At 35.2% G+C, this 16,266-nt stretch overlaps 2 protein-coding genes across 8 annotated transcripts in view; one reads left to right on the top strand and one right to left on the bottom strand.

The window, feature by feature from the left end:
• Positions 1-1,855, top strand: part of LOC105458337 (chloride channel protein 2) — a 31,198-nt gene extending 29,343 nt beyond the window's left edge. For all 4 annotated transcript variants that reach the window (XM_011703567.1, XM_011703564.1, XM_011703566.1 and 1 more), the window contains one exon: positions 50-1,855. In XM_011703567.1, coding sequence (XP_011701869.1) covers positions 50-226 — 177 coding nt within the window. In that variant the 3' untranslated portion in view covers positions 227-1,855. The remainder of the gene's footprint in view (positions 1-49) is intronic.
• LOC105458338 (carotenoid isomerooxygenase) lies at positions 1,826-11,037 on the bottom strand. Of its 4 annotated transcripts, none has more exons than XM_011703569.1 (12): positions 10,930-11,037; positions 10,575-10,813; positions 8,238-8,461; positions 4,857-5,098; positions 4,637-4,783; positions 4,287-4,431; positions 4,001-4,151; positions 3,503-3,732; positions 3,240-3,422; positions 2,713-3,150; positions 2,468-2,566; positions 1,826-2,387 (listed from the first exon to the last, which is right to left on the bottom strand). In XM_011703569.1, exons 3-12 carry the CDS (start codon positions 8,310-8,312, stop codon positions 2,214-2,216), a joined length of 1,884 nt encoding a protein of 627 aa, XP_011701871.1. In that variant the 5' UTR covers positions 8,313-8,461; positions 10,575-10,813; positions 10,930-11,037; the 3' UTR covers positions 1,826-2,213. The 4 variants fall into 4 exon arrangements, with proteins under 4 accessions (XP_011701871.1, XP_011701873.1, XP_011701874.1 ...); XM_011703571.1 differs by having other exon boundaries at positions 8,238-8,394; XM_011703572.1 differs by having other exon boundaries at positions 8,238-8,313.
• Positions 11,038-16,266: the final 5,229 nt, after the last annotated feature.

Genomic DNA, 16,266 nt, shown 5'->3' with positions numbered 1-16,266 from the left:
AAAGTTTAATTTAATTCCTAGAATTTCACACGCGAATTTAATTTTGCAGCTGAGGAAAGCCATCGAGGACGCGAACGCCGGTATCCTACCGATGCATCCCGAGTCGCACATCGCCGAGTCGCTCTCGAGCTTGGCGAGAAGCGAGACGGACACGGAGAGCAACAAGAACATCAATGCGATAAACTCCATCGGCTCCGTGAACTGCGAGAAAGCGGACAAAATCTGAGGGTTATGCCGCGCGTCGAGACGAGCGAAAGCTTATATTGTGATAGCCACGTCGCGTGACTGTTACGCGACGCGGCCCGAATAATGCGAGAGAGTCGTGTTTTATCTAATTTTTCCTATCCTCCTTCCTTCTCTTCCCCAATCATTCACGCGATTTGGGAGTGACGACGGAGCCGTTACGCGTGTGTAACGCGTAACGATACTCTCTCAAACACTTCTCTCGTACTTAAGCCTTAAGGTGAGCGAAATAACGAAAATCCCGTGTAAAGACGCGAGTGCGTGAGATAGTATTAAGTAAGCTCCGTTCCGGAATTTTTCCTATTTCCATTCTAACGTACGATATCGTACGATATTTAAGGCTGCACATTCGGAAACATCACCCGAATGCCCCCATGTATCATTTTATCCTTCTTATTCATCGAATATTGAGTAAGGATACACGGGGACACGCGGACGACGTTTCCGAACGCAGCTTAAGTGACGCGATCGCCGATCGCGTTCACATTTATGCGCGCAGACTATTTTTACCGGATAGATAGATAGATAGATGGATTTACACATCAAGAATCATTTCTTGATGGATGATTTTTGCAGGAAATCATCTAATCGAGAAAATGTATAGCGAAAAATACCATGCGAAAAAAACGTGTGTTTCCTTCGTTATACATTTTGTTTAGGATAATACGCGTGCTTACGTATATAGGTTTGCACGATACGGGAACGCGCGAATTCGGTCTGGACCGGAATCAGACTGAATTTCATATCTTGGCCGAGCTAAGAGTACGTCTGTACGAAATACGCTGTGAATCGCGAGTACCTATGTTGCTACAATCGACAAGGTAAATTTTCTTTTTAAACGGCTAAACGGGTCTCTCGACGGAACAAAAGTGATTTGTAGTGCCAAAAGCAGCGACGCTGCACTTCCCCGCGTGAAACGTGCAATGATTAATATAATTCTACGTACAAGATCATTCAGGATTCCTACCATTCAGGACGCCTCGACGCTCCTCTAGCTATAATAGTAAGTATCTGACCATGGTTGTGCCAGACTATTATTTATTAATGTAATAATTAATTATATTGTCAAGTAGACGAGAAGATCGCCGTGTTGTAGATTGAACTTAGCGAGGGAATGCAAACAATTCGCTTTCATTCTGTATGATACTTAATTTAGAAGCAGGCCGATAATGATATCTTGGATATTTTCTAAGAATTCTAGCATCCGGTTATTTCCGTATCAGAATGAAGAGCAATTCACTATTAGATGAAAATAATTAGGATTTTAGAGGTAATAGATTATATATATATACATATGTATATCGCAGTTACTATTTCGATAGTTTTTCATGGTGCAATTAAGACGATACTGTCTGTGCCGAACTTTGTATTATTGTTATCGCTGCGGTCCACAGAATGGCTCTAACGTCATTTTTAATATTCCGTCATTCGACGCGAAAATTTCTGACGACATTTAAGGTACGTTTTACATTCCACTCGACTAGATTCTCAACTTGTTAGATTTGTACATACGTTTATATACGCCGCGTACTAACGCATCGTATACGACAGTGCTGTACGCCGATTGTAAACACATTGTGCATCGTGAAAAGACATTAAATAATTTATTATATTCGTGTGTTCGACAATATTTATCAATTACGAAAGGAACATGAAGAATATGATTAGACGTGAACAGGCTTATTTTCACAATCCACGATTCGCTAGCAAAGCTCGATATAATCCTACAGTACATTTCTACTTAATTTATTTTTAATGGAATAGGAGGAGCATGAAGGGGAAAATTTCCCCGTGATAAAAATAATTTATACAGATAAAAACACAGGACCGCGTTGCGATCCTTAACCCTCTCATAGCGACGATGAATTTATAATCTTTAATATAACTAATTTTTAATACTATAATTTAAGGCTCAAAAGCCTCTTTGCTTAGTAAAACGCTATACGTTTAAACACAATAGTCTCATTTGGTTATAACTTGTTCAGACTGAACCAACCATGAAGGCATTTAGGCACCGGTCCTGGTGTCTCGAAGGTAGCCCTCGCTATTTCCGTAAATGTCACAGCGTCCAGGATCAACAAACCGACTCGAGTCTCCTCATTTGTCCAGACAAGCGAGCTCACGACCACGCCGTCGTCCTCGTTCTAGACAGAAAAAGGGCAAGAGAAAAGTAATTTAGCTCTTGTCTTATTTTTCCGAGCAACAGACGGCGCATAATTGATACCTTTCCGTCGGGATTCGGCACGAAAATTGGTTCGCTTGGGTAAATACCGTCTTCCTGCCACATTTTCTTGGTCTTTTGGTAGATGTCGACCTTGATGAGCTGCGAGGAAAATTTTATTTTATTTATACCGAGTAAAAATGCCTCCGACATCTCGTCGCGTTAAATTATATATAACAACGGTAAAGACTCGCCAACCCCTCCGTCCAACGCGCGATATACTTTAGAAGCTCGTAGAATGCACTGACCGTTCCGGGATTATTTAGATCCATGTCACAGGAAATCGCGTAGAAGTATCGGTACTCCTTGCCGAGATGGAAGTCCGTGTTTATTCGCGGCGTCTCGCATCCGACGTCGCAGAGCAGCTCCGGCTTCACGAAAATTTTGCCGTCATGTAGTCGGTGAGCGACCGGTTTTTTCTGTAGAGCGCTTCTATGTTTGTTTCGCCAGAAATTCGCTTTATCGTCATATTCAATGTCGTCCGCGTTGCCGTTGACGTCGTTCGGCCTGCGATCGATCGACTCGCCGTTGATATCTCGGGACGTCTCTATAGTCTGATGCACCGTATTAATCATGACGAGATTGTGCTCTAGTGGCGTTTCCGGACTCGGTTTTCTCATTGGCAGTACGAAACGTAGCGGCCTGGCGCGGAACAGCCTCGAGTAATCGATGTTTCCGTGCATGTTCTGCGTTAACATAAATATCCGTTAAGAATTATATGTTATATATAATTCTTAATACGTGGAGGTTCGCTCTTGCCGCGCGAATATCTTACTTTCATCGCGTCGATGTACATGCACTCCAACATCTTCGGGTTTCGGTAACAGCATACATCCAGCACGACATAATTCTTGTCACGAGTCTCGAACTGATTGATGATGTGGAGGTAGAAAAATGTCTCCGCGACGAACGTCCTCACCACTTGACCTGTCTGCCTTGAGATCACGTGGATGAGAGTCTGGTCACGAGAACAATCGACCTTGATATTAATAACGACTTAATGTGCTTATCCATCTAATTTTATCGACAAATACATACGCTTTCGTTTTCGTGCCACTTGAAGGAGTTCATCATTGCTTCTTGTTTGTAGTGACTCTTTGCCATCTTAAAGAAGGAGACAGACAATGGTTGTTCCACTATGATGAAGAAATTCTCGGTAATGCCAAAGGTGTGCATGTACGATGGGTTTAGCAACCACCTGCTTGGCACACTGGCTACGATCGTCGCTTGATCGAACATCGAGAGTTCTTTTTCTTTTCCAGAACCATCTAAGATTATTGCATTCAAATTCAATGAAGTGTATCACTTAAATACTTTAGATATAAATTTTGATGTGTTAAGTATTTTAATACATGGTCTAAAATATTGAAACTTGTAAGAACTCGAGGAAATTAATCTAATTTTTCCGTGGCAAAATTAATTTTCTTACGCTATTAGTGCAGTTTCTTCTTTCGAACATTTTTATTTACGTTATTAAAAATTTTTTTTATTATTCAAAAATTTTTATTTACATTATTGCAAAAGACAATATCTTACCAACGATCACGCGATTAGGAGAGAAGCGTACGACGCTGTATCGAGGTCCCGTCGACGTTATGCTCAATCCTACATTATAAACTGTACTGTCGTTCATAACGTGAGGATGCGAGGTATGATTGACGATGTTAACGTATTTTGGCATGTTTATCTGCGAAACGGAAGGAACAGTTTTTACAATTAGAATTTATTACGAGCGTCCGCTGCAAATCGAAAACTACAATATCAGAAGTTGAAATTGATCATTTAAGTTTAAAGCAAAAGTGATTTGACAAAAAGCATTTACCTTGCCCATCGTCTCTAAATTCTTCGGATCTATTCTGTGCATCACCGGTGCTTCCGTAAACGTGTAATACTCGTCACCGAACGGATATACCGAAATCATCGAATTGTCCGATAGCGTTCCGTTCGGATTAAACACCGCGGCCACTCTGAAAAATTATTAAAAAGTAATTTAAAAATGGGGAAGGAATTTGTGCAAAAATCATAAGCTTTGTCCAAAGCATTGACGAGATCAACGTAAGATTTCTCGCGGTCTACGTGTTAAATATATAATTTTCTTCGCACTAATCGTCAAAAAATTTATGTTTTAATCAAGATTATCTCTATTTCGCTCTCTCTTACTCTCCCGTTTACCTGTGGAATATAGTCTGGCAGGGATCCGGCGTCGCGTTTGTACCGAACTCGCTATAGACTATCCTCTGGGCTGCCATGTTCCTCTTGTACACATCGGTCTGGATGAATCGCCGCTGATAAGTGATCTCGCCATCCGCGATACCGAATCTGGGTATAATTTATTTATGTCAAGTGGAAGAGAGAGTGGTCGGCTTTTATTTCACAGTTTTAAAATGCGAACCTGTGCAGCAAAGCGGAGCTGTCGAAAAGATGCTGGTAGCGATATTTGCCTACTTTCAAATTGCCCGGACCGTTTCGCAGCAGGACGCCCTTCAGCCATTTGGGGACGGTGCCGGTGATTTCGGTCGCTTGTAAAGGCTCGATCACTTCTTTCTCACAACTCCTCATCCACACCGAGGTGTTGCAATTGGCGTAGTAATTTCCCGCCGCATCGGTCGATGTGTCATTTTCATTTTCATCATGCTGTGTAAATAAAATAATATTAATGTATTTAACTCTAATTACATTCATTTTTTATATCGCAAGATATTATATTTGTTGTTATCTGTGATATTCTCGACCGAAAGACCATATGAGAAGACTTACATGAAATTCTGATTTCAACTTTCCACATTTTGCGTGCTCGAAATTATCCAGCACGTTTGACGTGTAGGACGACGAGCCATTAAATGATGTTACGAAATAATTAACGTACTCCATTTGTAATTTTTGTTCTTCTTTTTCGTGAAGATCTATTCCGATTATACTTAATGTAATTACAGTGATCAAATTATGTGATATTTCTTCTGAATTTTATTTTACACGCGCATGAAACTTGTTCACTTTTTTAGAACGACATATCTTATTGTTCGGAAATTGTCGAATTCGCCCAATTTCTCGTATAGTTCATGCACTTGTTCTTCGAGAGATATTAAAATATTCAACGTTTAGAAACCGTCCGCAATAAAAACTTATAATCGCATCACCAGATTATAACTTTGACACAATTTTTCTTGTATACAGGAAAATATATTTTTCGCGATCACGCGTTCTCTTCCTCCTCTTCTTCTTCCTCGATAGCATTATTCGCGATCGCCAATACGAGTGGCCTCAAGATCGACGAGAGTATCTGATGCACCCTTACGTGGGTGAAATCCATCATTTGCGGCGTACGTCCCGACAACAAGTGACGACGCGGTGCGCAGCTCTGCTGGTCTTAAGAGCGACGTTATGCTTTGGACGTTGCTTTAATCCGATTTAACAAGTGACATTAGTTAATCGAAGCCTCTGATCGGCTCTCTCGTATGCGGCATCCGCCCGGCTTATTGAATTTCACGTGGAAAACCGCGACACGTGACCGCAGATCGGGCACGTGATCCACTTTCCGCATTGGATTAAAGGGAGCACTCCAAGTAAACATATTTTCGAGGGAAAAATCGTGGCGAACATGTTTTAAATATTTATTATGTATATAGAATATAATAAGAAAAAAAATTTTTTTTCTTATTATTTTCTTATTATTAAATATATACATATATAAAATAAAAAGAAAAAAATATACATATATATATTTAGCCAAAAAAATCATAGATTCTATTTGCAAAGAAAGAAAGTAACGTAGTAAATATATCTACTGTCAAATTATAACGAATTATTTTTTATATCATATTCGATACATGCATACGTTGATGCAATGTAAAAAATGAACAAGACTTTGCAACAATTACGTAAGAACACAGTAGATGTATATGTCGAGACTTTACGACTGCACTATGATATTTATTTTCCATAAAACAGTTTGAATCGCGAAATCAAACAAATTTATTTTGTCTTCATTTTTTGTTTTATATATGTTTTATTTCATTATAATAGATATTAAATTATCATAATTTTTTATTCAACTACAATAATAAAATAAACGAAAAAATTAGAGTAAAGAATAAATTTTCTAGCTTATCGACTACGCTTATTTATGCTGATCATGCAGAAAGACAATCTATAGAGGACACCACAATTCGCATTTCGCAATTGCTGCTTATTTTTATCTTATTCTTTTTTCTTTTTTATGATATAAAAGAAAAAATATTATTCTTTTTTCTTTTTTATGATATAAAAGAAAAAATGTTTAATAACAAAAAAATTTAATACTTATAAAAATAAATAATCAGGTGCGAAGCAATTAATAATTATGTCAAATTAATAATTATAGCAAATTATTATATCAAAACTGAGTAACGATATTTCGAAAGAATGGTAATTATATTTTTTTTTAGCAATTAGTAATAATTATCTTTGAATAATGAAGTGACGAATATAAACAAAGTCTCTTTGAAAAAAGCCTTTAAATTTTTATTTATTTTCAAACTGCATTTTTGATTAATTTTTTCTGTTTTTTTTACACTTTGTAACACTAACCCAGAATATTATTAAATCAACACGATGAGTTGTTACTCTGATGTATAAACTATGCGCGCATTTCAACATAACGCGCAATATTTTAATCGAATAATTTATCATGTGAAGCTCATTGATTTAATGAAAGCGATTAAATTACTCGTATTTTATCGTCGTTTTTTGCATATTTCAAAGACATTTATCCGAATAAATTCAAGTCGTATTTTTTTAGACATACATAATCAATCTCTCGAGATGTATAATAGAAATATTCTCAAATTTTATTGTTTATAAACGTAAAAGACAACAGTCATTTGATTCTATCGGGACCACATCTATTGCCTCGAAAACTTTTAAATAATTCAATAAAGAAGGAAAATACATATAATCCAATTACAGGGATCTAATAGACATTTGCATACAATTTTCCATGTATGGTTTACAAACAACAAATATATAGAACATTATTTCTAACTTACAATATAAATATATTTCCACACTGAAAAAAAATCTGATTTTATTAATGAAAATCGGGTAGATTCAACCAGTACGTTTGTTCGACGAATTAGAATTCTTATAGGATTTATCAGGCGAAAAATTAATTTTTTCCTGTAAAATCAAAAGAATTTTTTATTGTTCGAATCATTTCTCCTGTTAAATATAGCAAAAATTTTTTGTTGTGTGAATGAAGTCTTTTTTAAATTAATACATTTTTTAATCCAAGCATATATTAACTTCCAGGAATTATCAGGTTCTTGAATTAATTTTGGTGCAGAACTAAAATTGTATTATCAAATTATATCTTTTAGTTACTTTCATCTTCGATCCCAAATGAAAAATTTCATGGTTGGTGCGCTTTTTATTTTCTTCTATGTGATTCTTAAATATAAGATAACGTTCATCTGCACTCGTTGGCGGTATTGCGGGGAACGTCTATTAAATTAATCTGAAGTCTTATGAATCCTAACTGGAAAATATCAATCAAATCCGTATAGTGAAGTTTATCAAACGTTCTAGTTATAAAATATCGAATCCTATTATTATAATCACAAATTCTGTTTGGTTTTACCAAAATTCATTCAACATATGCATCTGTTGGTACAATCAAACCATTTTTTTCTCAGCGTTTGCAACTAGATGTACCCCGTCAATTCCCCCCCTAACAAAGTTTCCTACACAAAATTATAGCGTCGCGTCAGATCTCTTTCTCTCCTCGTTTTTTACTTACCGGGAACAAATCTTCGATATCATACCACGAAGGTGGCGGCTTGGCAATTTTCTTCTTGCGGTAAGACGTGAACATTCTGAACGGAAACACACGATGCGTTAGGAAGATGAATACTGACGACGTCTCTCTTGGACACGATTGAATTCACTTGGAACAGCTAGCCAAATTAGAAAAGTCGCAAATAAGACAGACACGACGAGCCAATCGGCTTGTAGTTTCTTAGCCTGGAAAAAAATTGCTTTATAATGCGATAAAAATTATTTATCTGTTGCGCAGAAAGAGCGAACAAAAATGTAACTTGTTTATCTTCTTTCTTGATAAAACAAAAGAAAAATAACAAGATAGCAAAAGCGAAATAGAAGGTCAACATTCTCTTCTGGAGAAATAATTTTTAATAACAAAATTCTCAATACACCTCAATACACAACATACACAGCAAACATTTTTGATAATTTAGATAAATTTAATATATAAAAAATATATTAAATTAATGGATATATTATATACAGGATATCCTATTTTAATTTAGATACCAAAATATTTCGAAAAAAATTTTTTAAATAAAAGTTGTAAGGTTAAAAAGGGCCATCAGATAAGCTACTTAGATTTTAGCTCCGGGACCTGCTTTAAGTTCAATAAGATCTAGGTTGATTTCTTTCGATGGAAACGCCTGTGTTTTATTACAATTTCGTATTCTATTGGAAAAAATAAGGAAATTTTACTTCTAATTAATAATTTTTTGCTAAACCTCCTTTAACAGGTGCAAAATAGCGTTTAAAATTCTTATTTTGAAACACATTCCGGCCAATGAAGATAAGCCTATCCAAAGTGTGGGCCTCGGATCCAAAATTTAAATAACTCATCTGATAGCAGTCTTCAAACCCTACAATTATTATTTGAAATATTTTTTTCAAAAATGCATTGTTTTGGTGCATGTCTAAGTTAAAATGGGACATCCTGTATATTACTATTTAATTTTTATTAATATCTATGTGTATCAAATAATATTAAATTATATTTCCAATTATTTTTGTTTATGTTTATTACAAAATTGTGTGTATGTGTATGTGTGTGGATAAACAGAAATAAGATTAATAAATATAATTCTAGAATCACATGTTTGTTGAAGAGTTTGTGATTAAAATGAGGTTATATTATGGAAAGTTTTGATAATACTCGTATCATTTACGTTTCGATTAAAATCAATGCTGCAATATTTTTGACATTCGTCGAGAAATATTGTTATCTTCATGCGGGCATGCGCGATATTTGTCAACAGTGAATTCGAGGATTAAAATTGCTACCGTTCAACTGTACCAGATCGAGTTTTTGCTCGAACATTGTATATAATCACCCTAATTACTTTCACAATTGGAAGTAAAATAAGTACAATAATGTCGTGCGTGTGCTGACCCGCGCGAAATCGTGATAAGAGAAACAATAGCCTTGACATTTTGCTCACATAACAAAAATTTAAATATGGTTTAATTACATTTAGTGATAAGTAAAATTAATTAATTAATTAATTACCAGCACTTAATTAATAATCATGGTTTATGATTAATTATTATTTATTAATATGACCCTTTCGGGACATTGACAGTTAAAGACATCAATCCTTACGATTTTCTAGCAGTTTTACAAATAATACAATGAGAATCTAGCGATAGCGTAACAACTTCTTTGGATCAGAAAAATAAAACTGACAAAACTGGTTGTTTATAAAAGATGTCTATTAGTTCCAGTTAATCACTCTTTGACAGCAGAGGCTGATAAAAAATCCGATGACGAAAAAATAAAATTAAAAAAAGTCAACCTAATGTCAACGCTTCGATTAACCGAGCTTAGATGAGATAACATAATCAATGTTCGAAGTTCGAAGGGAAAGAATGAATCGAGCGTTTTATCGTTTTCTATACTTCATTTTATCTACCACGCGAAGTTCGCACGAAAGACTTACGAGTTCGAATAATGCAGTTATTCGATTTCGCGCGTGCGAATGCGTCGCGAGCAGTATGTGAAGCCGCGGATATCCAGGCCAAGCGAGCGAGCGCAAGCAAACGAGCGCCAACGAACGATCATTGTAACTTGCTCGTACGCGCTTGTTCGCGATCGCTCGCTCGCTCGAACCCGGCTCAATGCACATCTCGCGCTCCACCTCGCTCGTCCGCCCGCGGGTGTTTCGCGCGGAACGCGGCAGCGCCCGTCGCGGTCGCCCGTCCCTTTAACGCGCGGAACGCACATGCTTGCACCACGTGTCACTCACGTGCTCGCGAGGCGAGAGGCATGTCGCGTGAACGCGCACGCCAATAAAGTCGAATTAGTGTCGCTACGTACCCGGTGGTTGGAAAACAATATACGGTCTGTCTTCGTTCGAGGCGCCGTTACGGAACGCCTCGTTAGAGAGCGTCCCCTTGGCTTCACCTGGGATTCGTTTCCGCGGCGATTTGCGTTTACGTAACAATCGAATTACTGCACTCCGGATAAAAGAGCGGCTAATAATCTCCGGTCCGTTTAGGTTCGATAGACGATAGTGGGTAAGAAAAATGAAGAAATCGGCTTGAAACACGTATAATCTGTAAATTAGAAATGTAATTTATATCTTCTTTTTTTCACACAAGTACAGCGGTCTCCTAAAGATTTACTTTGTAAAACACTATTATACTTGTACGTATATTTATTTTATGCTCACATTTTCGTTAAAAGTTTTCAACGTCTCTCCGCCTCTTAGATTTTCTGTTGCGCTATCCTATACATTCTCCAGTAGATTCCATTCCTCTTCACTCGAGATGCGCTTCTTATATTTTCTTCTCCTACTTTTTTAAGGATTCTTATATAATATTTCAAAATGCAGCAAGAGGGGATATCTTAACCTTATGATCTTTTACAGACAACAAAAATTAATCAATTTGATTCGATATGCGCATCATAATTATATGTATACTTCGTGTTATCTCAGATAGCACAAAGTCTAAAATTAATGCATAAATCGTCTTTGAGAAGTCTTTTAGATGTTTTCTAGACACTTCTGCGAGAAGTTCTATCTAAAAGATATTTAAAAGATGACTAAAAGACATCTTATGCGTTGGTTTTTGTACTTTGTGTTGTCTGGAATGATAGATATACTGTTGATGTATTTAATGGTTAATATATTTAGATTAGCCACTCGCTTACTTGGTTCGCTTTTATTAGCTCAAGATTTTTTCGAGGAGAAACGAGAATAGACTCAATATCTTATTTTAAAAATGTGAAAAACAAAAACATTTATCACAAAATATTTAATTAAATAATGATTTTTGCATAAGTACCTATACATATAATGTTTTGATGTTATTTTTTACGTTGTTCTTTCATTTAAAAAAATTCATTAACTACACGCCATTATTTTTAACAGAAGAAAATATCATATAAAGTTGAAAATAAGTAGTAGTTGAATATTAATTTTTAATATATACTATAAATTTTTATTTGTACGAGAAATATGAAGATGTAAAAATCTTTAAGATAAACGGTGAGATTAAACGATTGTGATATCTTTTAATTTTTTATGATATAAAATTTGAAAAATTATTTTTATAATGTTTCAAAACTTAATGGTTAAGTGCCGCTAAAGATATAGGGCTCGAATCTTTTAAATAGGCTTCAAATATTTTCGAACAATTTTCTGCGTTTGTAGCAGAATGTTTTTGCAGAAGAAGCGGCGGAGAAGCGCATGGAATGCGAATAAATTATTATAATAGCCTTCGCTGAATCGATAACTAATGAATTACGGATGATTAATTATCCGAGTAAAAGCATGCTACGTTGAAGGACTATGTTGAAATCCTGTTACACCCGATATATCGAGGTATCGTATATTCGAAAGACACGCGCTTGCTTTCCGCTCTTTCATTTGGCGTATTTATCTCGCGGCGGGCGGCTTTGCCGTAACGAGGCCCCATCGCGTTCTTGAGTCATGTCCATTTCTATACTTTTATCGAATTGTTTACTCACCGCGTTAACGAGATTGTCGCGGGACGATTAATTAATGGCAGCCACCCCAACATGCGCGCGCGTCAATCCAACTGGTTAACGATGAGAAAGAGACAGTGTCAAATCTGTTTACTTTATTTCAAGTTACTCGGCGTGATGTAACGATGAACGACAATTAAATAAAATTTGTGTTATGGTAAACGACAGTTAATTAAAATTTAATATAAAGGCAATTACGTGCGAGCACCTCTAATATTATACTCATAAAAAAATCATGACAATTTCACTAAAAGAAATTTACGAAATAATTTTTCTGAATCACTCTTTCAATTCTGTGAAATTCCGTTCTAAATACTATTCAATTGAACAGAAAAATTGTTCTCTGAGTATTTATTATATTTATATTCTTTAAGTATTTATATTTATATATTATATAATTCTTACTATCCATTTATCATTGCTACTGATGATTTCCTTCAATTACAAGTTTCCTTCTTGTGTAATATATGTATTTTTTTTGTCTTTAACACTTGACACCAAGCCACTACTGTGTCTCCTGATAAATTATCCCCAATTAAATGACTGTTAACAAGATAATAATGTACTATGCCTGAAGAGCCAATTAAAATTCTGATTGCGATATAAAACCCATGCACACTTAATTTTAGACAATTAATTTTTGTTAATTTGATTTAATGAGTATATTTAATGAGTATAATTAATACATATATTAACAAATTAATTGCGGTTTAAAAAACGATGCCTGCAAGCCTGAAGAAAGGCGTGACACAACTTTCTTCACTTGCTTTTCTTTAGGCTTGCAGGCATCGTTTCTTAATATTTATCTTAATTAAATTATTATTATAAGTCATATGAGAGAACATTGAAAATATTACCCTTCTTTGTTCTTTGCAGAGCGCTTTCTTTTGCATTACTTTGTTTCTCTTCTGCCATTCGCTCCATCTGCCATTTTTCAAATTTCACATTACATATGAATCCAGATCTATCATTCGCTTATACGTAAGCAAATTTTTTATTTATTTATCTAAGCGACTGCTAGCAATTAATGCGCTAATGAAAGCCCGTATCTTTTTATGATTATTATGTTTATGAAGTTTTATTGCATCATATTAAATTCGGCGTATTTAACTTGATAATTGGACAAATCATTATTTATTCAAGTTTTTATGTTAGCATATCATTATTTATAAATGATTATTTGTGTAGTAAACATGAAGAAATAAATAATTAAATATTATTTATCGAATATGCGTTTAATAAATTCGCGGAATTAAGTGTATTAATTCGTAGAACTTCCACAAATTTACATTTTGTGAAAATTCTTTTTTGTAGAGATATTATAATATATATTACAAGAATGTAAACACCTCGAAACAAACTGATTAATACGAATTAATAAGATGTCCATTTGATGAAATTATTTTATTTAACAACGTTGAAAATATCGTAATTTTTATACAAATTCTCTTCTGCAATAATTTCTTTTTTACGAAATAGATCTCATTTTCTATCAAAATAATTTGTTTACACTTTACAACATAAATATTAATTGCCAGTTAATGACGTCTGACTTCTAATTGTTCTGAAATAGCAATTTATAATTTTTTTTTTTTTACTAATCTCGATATATCTAATCTCTTTGATTGACGCAACGATTTCTTAAACCATGTTTAATAAATAACGTCACTGAAATTTATCAAATGTATATATAGACTGAGATAAGAGAAATAATTTTTTCCTTAATCAATTTTAGGATCGTCCTTGTTAGCGACGCACCGTTAAAAAAACTATTATTTGCAAGAAAAATGACGTATCGCTTACCGTATGTTATTGTGTTAAAAATAAACGATTCGCTATTTCTATTTCTGTCTGTTTCAATTACCTGTTTTAACAAATCTGTTTTAGCGAGGATGTCAAATTCAAATTCCATTTAGTTTCGAACTAAATTCGATTAAAATTAATCGAAAGGCATGACCTTGTTATCTAATCACTTTCCGTTTCCTCTCGATTTTCCGGACGGGGACAGGGGACTTCATTCAGTATCATTGATGGCAAAAAGTGCCGATTTCAAATCGATCGAAAATAATCTGTAAACAAGACCTCTTCGAAGTATATCGAGAACGTATACAGTGATGGATCTAAAGAGTTGTTTTGGGGGGGGGGCGATATGACGAAATGTTTAGTTATTATTGTCGTTAATGTTATTTTTAATATTTTTATTATTAAAAAAAAATTGAACATTATTTAGTCTCGAATAATCTCTGATAATTTTTTCTTCAATTCATTTTAAACCGACTTTTTCTAATATACGAAATTTGTTTGGAGAGCTCTGGGAGAGGGGGGTCGTCTTCTCCCCTTGTATTCGCCACTGAACGTATACCGAGAACGGATGCAGGTTCACAATTGCGTGTCAATTTAAATTTAACCCAGCATCAATACAAATCTCTAAGGCAAGCCCACGGCGTCGCCTGGTGGACCCGTCGCGTCGCGCCGATGTGGTTTCGCGTTCAATTACTTCGTGTCCGCAAATAACCAGTCGGTATTGACGCACAGTAAATTGCACGCGCGCATCAGTGAATTTCCACTTAGCTGCGGTTGCTGTCGGCAGGTGCGGATCACGAGAACGAAAAAATATTTGCCAAAATCAGCCTCCGCGTCGACGGTACCAGGCTAAGGGGACGTGACAAATGAATCGACCTTGTTTTTTCCTTTTCTCTCTCTTTCTTCCCCTAATTGAATAAGATTGGAGCGATAAAAATTTCTTAGAGTTTTGAATATAATTTTTGCGTTTAAACAATTACGGGAGCCTCATGTCATCGTGGTTGGCGTAAAATAAGCGTGGAAGTTCAATCACAAGGTGTGTAATGAAGGATGTAATCACGGTAAAAGGAATAGAAGCAGTCTTACAATCATAAAGAAACATGCTCTTTATTTTTTAAAACGAATTTCGGTCTAATATTATTGCAAAACCACGATTCGTCGAGCAAATAAGGATAAAAATAGGCAAATAATGAAAATCATAAATTTAAATTACAGATATAGAAGAAAAAGACAAAGCATAAACACACATTATCTCGTAGCAAAAATAATCTCTAAACAACTGATAAATCTACTCGTATCTTGTTGTCCTTCCATTGAGTCGTCTTATCGAATCTGACCTGAAATTTCAACACAAATTCCAAAGAACTGATTGTATATGTATCTTAATAGCATGCAAGTGGGTTAAACAGATTGCTCTAATGATACAGTTATTTATCTGTAGATTCTGTATTTAAAATTATAAACTCTACTCATTAATATTTTTCGTTTTTGCTTCTCTTCTTCTTTATTAAAAGACGCCGATTAAAACTATTTCTTGAATTGAATGTCAAATTCGCGTATATACTGTATTTTAATTTAACTTAATTTATACGTAACAAAATTTATCTGAAGAAAAAAAAGACAGAAATTTATATGTGGACAAATTTCCTCATTTTCAAATGTTTCAATAATAAAGCGTGCAAATAATAAAATTTTGAAACGCGCAGCTGCTATAATTAAATTATATCCCAAACCGCCTAAATCATTTACATATAAATTATATCCTTTTGGCTGAGAGCCGATGAGAATTGTTCCTAAATAATCGTACGAAATATATTGACTCTCGTTCGTCTTATTAGTATTTGGGGAAGCCATTAAGACGGTTATTGTTTCGTGCGAATTGTATTTATAAACTCGCAAAAAAGGTCCAAACTTAACGCGTTTGTCGCGTTTGCGCCCGACAAATATTTGCCTAGAAATCAACAAGATCTACGTCATTCCAGTGCAATGAATGTTTCTAAAATGGATTCGACACTTCTATTTGTTTAGATATGTTTTGCCAAGTCTGTGATTGCGTATCACAGAGCACGCGACACGATGTCAAATTGTCACGAGGGGACCTTAATTAATTGTTATCGAATCTCGTGACTCGTTCGGTTCGGTTTATTAGCGAGGAAGAGAGCAACAACTCTCTTGTCTTTGATATTCTTGTCTCTCGTGATCTTCAATTGCGAGT

This window comes from Wasmannia auropunctata, unplaced genomic scaffold (genome assembly GCF_000956235.1).
Source record: "Wasmannia auropunctata unplaced genomic scaffold, wasmannia.A_1.0 LD334538.1, whole genome shotgun sequence".
NCBI classification, from domain to species: Eukaryota; Metazoa; Arthropoda; class Insecta; order Hymenoptera; family Formicidae; genus Wasmannia; species Wasmannia auropunctata.
Note: the sequence above shows the minus strand (reverse complement) of the source record. Positions and strands in the feature narration are given on the sequence as shown.

What these genes read in the sequence shown, in the direction of transcription:
- LOC105458338 (XM_011703568.1), bottom strand. Translation starts at nt 5,335, where the DNA reads ATGGAGTACGTTAATTATTTCGTAACATCATTTAATGGCTCGTCGTCC. An exon ending in AGCTCCGCTTTGCTGCACAG is followed by an intron (nt 4,784 to 4,856) that starts GTTCGCATTTTA and finishes AATTATACCCAG; the next exon opens with ATTCGGTATCGCGGATGGCG. An exon ending in TGCCAGACTATATTCCACAG is followed by an intron (nt 4,432 to 4,636) that starts GTAAACGGGAGA and finishes ATAATTTTTCAG; the next exon opens with AGTGGCCGCGGTGTTTAATC.